At 38.4% G+C, this 6000-nt stretch overlaps 1 gene segment (V, D, J or C); it reads left to right on the plus strand.

The window, feature by feature from the left end:
* The window catches only part of LOC122798679, a 76981-nt gene extending 71475 nt beyond the window's left edge, over nt 1-5506 (plus strand). The window contains 1 exon segment of the C gene segment in view: nt 5219-5506. Coding sequence covers nt 5219-5227 — 9 coding nt within the window.
* The last annotated feature ends 494 nt before the right edge of the window (nt 5507-6000 follow it).

Consider the following 6000-nt stretch of genomic DNA (forward strand, 5'->3'; position numbering starts at 1 on the left):
AGGATCTGGAGTGAGGTTATGGATTTGGCTGAACATATTAATGTTGAGTCATCTGCATAGTGTATACAGGTGGCTTGAGGAATTTTGGTATTTAAATGAAAGAAAAGAATGCCACGGCTGGACTGCAAAGAACCGTTTTTTAATAACGTGAATGGGCTTTTAGTATATCAATAAGCAGAAGATGGCTGACCATGTCAAAGGCTTTTGAAAGGTCGATAAATATTGCAGAGGAAAGAGAGTTATTGTTACGATTTTTGTTTATACACTCAGAAAAGAATAGCAGGGCAGTTGTTGTGCTATAGAATGGTCTGAAGCCATGTTGGCAGTTAGCTAGTAAATTATTCTGGAGAAGGTGGTCAAGTAGTTGTCGCTGGATGCATTTTCCATTATTTTAGCTATTGGAGAGAGTATGGCGATCAGTCAAAAGTTGGAAATCTCAGTTGATGTCCCACCTTTATGTAGAGGGATGATGTGAGAGACTTTCCAGATGGAAGGGATTTTGCTTTCTGTAACTGTTCTATTTTATAAGGATAGAAATGGGATAGGCAATGGCTTTAGCTGCAATTTGCAGGTATTCTGCTGGTAGACAGTCAGCAGAAGGGGTGCATGGCTTGGGTTTTTGAAGGAGGTTGCAAATGAGGGATGTAGGTACCAGTTGTATATGAAAGGAAAGAACTGGACTGATTGCGGTATTTAATGGGCACGTGCTAATAGATGGTAATGTATTAGCTAGAGTTTTTATGGCTTCTGTAAAGTAGTTGTTAAAGGTATCAGCAATATGCTTAGAATTATTATGGGTGATTCCTGATGGGGCAGGAGTTTTAGAGTGCCCTGGCTAAAGTAGTTTGTTAATGCCTGATCAGAACTTGTTGGTGGGTTTGCTGGAGGTGAAGGTAAAAGTTTTTTTTGTCTAGCAGAATGTCTTTTTGGTGGCATTTCTTAACTGTTTAAAGTAATGGTGATCTGCTGGGCTTTTAGAGGCTCTCCATTTGGCCCAAATTTTATTTTTTAGGTGGATCTTTTGCCTAGTTTATTCTGTGAGCCATGGGGCAATTTTGGTTTTAATTTGGGAAGAGCGATAGGGGGCATGGTAGTCTAGGATTTGTAGGAATCTAGTATTACAGTAGGTCACTGCTTCATCAAGTTGAAGATGATGCAGTGGTGACCAGTCACATGCTTTCAGTTCTGTTTGGAAGCTCTCTGAATGAAAGTGTTTTTTAGAGTGGGAGGATTTGAAAATATTAGAATTAGGGCTATGATTTTTTTGTTTAAATATATAGGTTAGAGCATGGTCACTGATATCATTTGGAAGGGTTCCTGGTTTATAGATACCAGGGTGGCTTTTTATGAGGATGCAGTCTAGGGTGGTTTCCTTACTACTTGGTTTATGGATTCTAGTAGGAGTAATTATTATTTGAGAGAAACCATAAAGATTTATGTGGTTGATAGGATTGGGGGAGCTACAGTTAGCCCAGTCTATATTAAAGTCACCTAGCACAATGGTTTCCTGAGATAGGTGGGTAGATAGGCAACTAAGTATGTTTTTAATAGTATTGATATTGTTTCAGGGGGAAGATAGGAACAAATTATATAACTAGATTTAGAGTTGTTGATTTGAAGTTTAGCAGTAAGGGTTTCTGCATTAGTGTCTGAGGGTAGTAGTGCATTGAAGGGTGAAACTTGGAGTTCTGATTTATACAAAATGGCTACACCTCCACCCTTTTTGGTTTTGCGGTCACATCTCAAGATGTTATATCCAGGGGGTGGGTGATTTCCTGGTCCTTAGTTGAAGGCTTAAGCCATGTTTCTGTAATACAGAGGATATCAAATGCATGCACTTCTAAGAGTGCATGTAGGTGATTAATTTTATTGTTAATGCTATGGATGTTAAGGTGAGCTATCAGGAGGGAGTTAGATCATCTTGTTGGGGTAAAGGTAGCATGAGATGTTAGGTTTTGTGGGTCAGTGGGAAGTCCTGTATTGGAGCCAGGGTTTGGATGAATATCGCTATCTAATAGGGGATGTTGTTGATGTGTTTGTATTATCTTTAGGATTTTGTAGTAGTTATTTAGGGATCTCTTGTCATGGAAGTACATAATATGGGTAGATCTATGATACTTTGGAAGTGTATCGCAAGAAGTGGAGGTTATGTTAATGTGGTTGAGGGTGTTTACATGAGAAACTGGTTGAGTTTGCTGGTAGGAGTGGTGCTGTTCAGGCAGAGAAAAAAGTTCAAAGAAGGTTAGAGTGTATGCTAGAGTTAGAGAAGCTAGAATAGTAGGTAAGAGTAGGCGGTATCTGTATATGGACTTATGTTTTGAGATCATTAGGATGAGTAGATAAAAGGTGGAGAGAGTTGTAGGAGGTGGAGTAGGATGAGGGAATATGTGTAATATAAGCTAAAATAAAGGTTGCAGTAGGAGAGGAAGCTATGTAATTGTTATCAATATAGGATGATGTACTGTGGACAGGTAAGGGAGAGGACAAAAAGGTGTTAAGTTTCTTTAAAGGAGTAATTGAAGTTGGGGATGGGGATGTTAAGTGGAAGTAGTCAGTGATATGGTGTTGAGGGGAAGGGGTGTGGCTGCAGAAATATAAAGCTAACAGCACTGGGGTTGGGTGGGAATTGGGGGTAGGGTAGGGGAGTGGAGAGAGCCCGCAGGGTGAACGGAACGGGTTAGAGCAAGAAGTGGAAGATTTTACAGAGACCATCTGAGAGAGGCAGATTCCTGAGGCAGTGAAAGTAGTCACAGGTAAGTAGAGTGTGTTAAAGCAGGTTGGAGGTAGAAAATGATAGTGGAGTGGGAAGAAGAAAAGAAATAAAATATAGCTAGAAGGTGGGAAGGGAAAGGGATAAGAGCAGCGAGATAATACAGGAAGATTAGCAACTAGTCAAGGGGTAGAATTAGAGACAGAATCCAGAGAAGATACTAGGGAAAGTGAGGAAGAGTTATAGCCCAAGGCTAGATTAGAGTGCCACCCTAGTGGGCAGAAAGCAGAATACAAGAAGATATCTGTAATAAAGGTAGCAGGTAGAGGTGGTTCAGATAATGGATTCTGGGGGGGGGGGTGGCAGTTGGAACAAAGATAGAAAGGAGTTTGGCTGCTGGCTTCCTGACTCAGTGGCTTAATTACTATCTCTACTCGGTACAGTAGAAATAAAACAAAAACATCTTACAACGTATACTAGGTGAAGTATAATTTAAATAGATCCACTTAAAAATTAGGACCAGGGTGGAACATACTTTCTTAATCCCTTTGAATCAGGGAACAAAAGCACTAGGGCAGCAGAATTCTTAGGCCGGGTGTTGGGATGGCAGAAAATGGGTGAAAGGGGTCCTTAATGACCAGGCAGGTCCCTTAGTGCCGGATTAGAGATAGAGAGTTTCTTAATCCCTTTGAATCAGGGAGCAAAAGCACTTGGGCAGCAGAATTCTTTGGCTGGGCATTGGTATGGCTGAAAATGGATGAAAGGGGTCCTTAATGATCAGGCAGGTCCATTAGTGCCGGATTGGAGGTAGATAGACTAGAGCTGTTCCTCTGGGGCCAGGGACACGCAGTAACCGGGGCAGGTACAGGGATAATAAAAATTGTTATTGTTATCTTCTCATCTAGTGATATAAAACAGCTCCAGCAATGACTAGAATAAGGGTATACATGGGGTTTCCAAAATGGTCTCAAACTAAATAAAAACAAGACCAGTTTAGTAACGTTTGGCAGAAAAAAAATGACTCCTACCTCATAAGTGGTAGTCCTCATCAGACAGTTACAGTCACTAGAAACCTAAGTACTTTTGTGGATAACTCACTTTCTCATTTAGTTGTCACATTTCCACCACAGTCAGGAAATCCTTCTGTCTGGCCCAGTTAATTTACCAGGGAATATAATATCAAAACAACACCCGCACTTAAATTCCCCGGGAATATCTTCAGGATCTAAAGAAGTCATCATATCACTGTATTCTTCTTATATTTTGTAAATGTTCCTTTTATTAACTTAGAAAGTTGCTAGAATAACAAGATTTGCATTTGCTTGTGTTTTCATGATATGAAAACTAAAATTCAAATGTCTGCCAGTATTTAATGTCTGCGATCCTCAATTATTTGTCAGAAAACCACATGATTTATAATGAGCTGACCAAAATATGATGCATAACCAGACATTATACAAAATAATGGACATCTGAGAGCTGTGTAATGGTTTTGTTCTTCCATATAAAATGGCTGAATTGCTGCAGAATTACTCTAATTTGTTCTGTCAAAATGTGGTTCATTTTCTGATCTGATGGAAGTAAGTATGTCCAGTACTGAGAAAAGTTCACCTGTTATGGTGTAACAGTTTGGCTGAGGTAGAATGTCATGGTGGTGCTATGAGGCATCTCAGTCATTCATCAATATATACAGAAGTCAAGGGGTTCGGCATCATGGTTAAGGTGTTTACCTCACAAATTCAAGGTACTAAGGTTCATTCCCCACATGAACTGGTGCATTGTGTTTACACATCACACTAAACATTTGTTCCTCATAATTTCTGTCATGCTATCTGGAGAAAAACTGCTGTATTTCGGTAGATGATTACTACTGCTAAATCAATAAGGATTTATGACTAGAACAGTATAATAGGAGTGTATTAATTGTAGGAACACTGGTAGTTAATTTAATGAGCACTAACAACAATTAATCTGCATGTTTACTAGTATGTGAAAATTCGTAGTCATCAGTAAAGCAGCACACTAGGTAGGTACTGCTGGTTGTAGATTGTTAGCATATTGGAGCTGGTAATCATTACTAAACCAGTTACTCTGCATCACTGTATTACTAATGTGTGAGTACTGGTAATTCCTACTAAACTAGTTATCCATAAACTAACTTCCATAACACCAGTAAAAGCTGATATTTCTTACGAAAAAAGTAAGTGTTCCAAACCAGCATAAAAATAAAAAAATAAAACTAAAACTCTGTGTTCGCACCCAAAGATTCCAAGCAGGCAAAAAAAAATCTGTTCAATAAAGTGTGTGTTTTTTGGCTACTTGGAATCTTTGAGTATGGATACAGCATTTTATTTTTATTTGTATTTATTAGAAAACATTGACACATTAAAACGAACACATCTGCGTTATCATTGTTGATGCAAATTGTCCAAATATGTGCTCCCTATATATTAAAATATCATTTATTGCAATGTTTGTATGTAACTGACTTTGTGTTCATTTTTACAGCTCAAGTAACGTTGGAAGAATAAAATGTTCTGGATTTTTTTGGAGATGTCATCACTGATCTGAAACAAGAAATATCTGACTGCCAAGCTTATTCTGAAACCACTATTTTTCTGTTAGTGATTTATTTGGCTTAGCCATTTCAACAGTGACTGTATTGTAAAGCATTATTCTAATAACATGATAGCAGCAGCTTCAAACAAAGACTGAAGATGGCCGGATTTATGCTGTGTAATTGTTGGGTATAATATTGCTATGATATAAATAAATAAAACTCTTTTATAAATTGTGCGCGCAGTCTGCTGTTTTGAACTTCAAATTCATCATTACGAAGTAACTATACATGGTTCTGTTGATATTACACTTCATTTTTAAGCAGCTAGTTTTAGAAGAACATCGTTGATGGCTGAAACATATTGAATATTATAAAAACTGTTGTTCCATCTCAAGTTTTGCCGTTCCTAAATGAGCTCTGATGCTTATTTTCACAAAAATACGGTAATTAAGGTTTATTCTTCAAGTGTACTAAAGACAAATACTGACTTGAACAACTTTTAAGCTACGCTTAGATAAATGGATAATACTATGGCATCAACTCTCTGTTTCTCATTTTGTACAGGGTGAGAGGTCATCACATCCACACTGACCATCACCTAAAACCAATGTTCACACCATTGGGTGGCTAGCCTGCCATGGTTGTTTTTCTACACCACACACATGCATACACACCTGCACTTGTGGTCAGTTCAGAGTGTCCAGTCCACCTAATGCAAGTCTTTGGAATG

The sequence above is a fragment of the Protopterus annectens genome, chromosome 3.part1 (genome assembly GCF_019279795.1).
Source record: "Protopterus annectens isolate FY-2018-M chromosome 3.part1, PAN1.0, whole genome shotgun sequence".
NCBI classification, from domain to species: Eukaryota; Metazoa; Chordata; order Ceratodontiformes; family Protopteridae; genus Protopterus; species Protopterus annectens.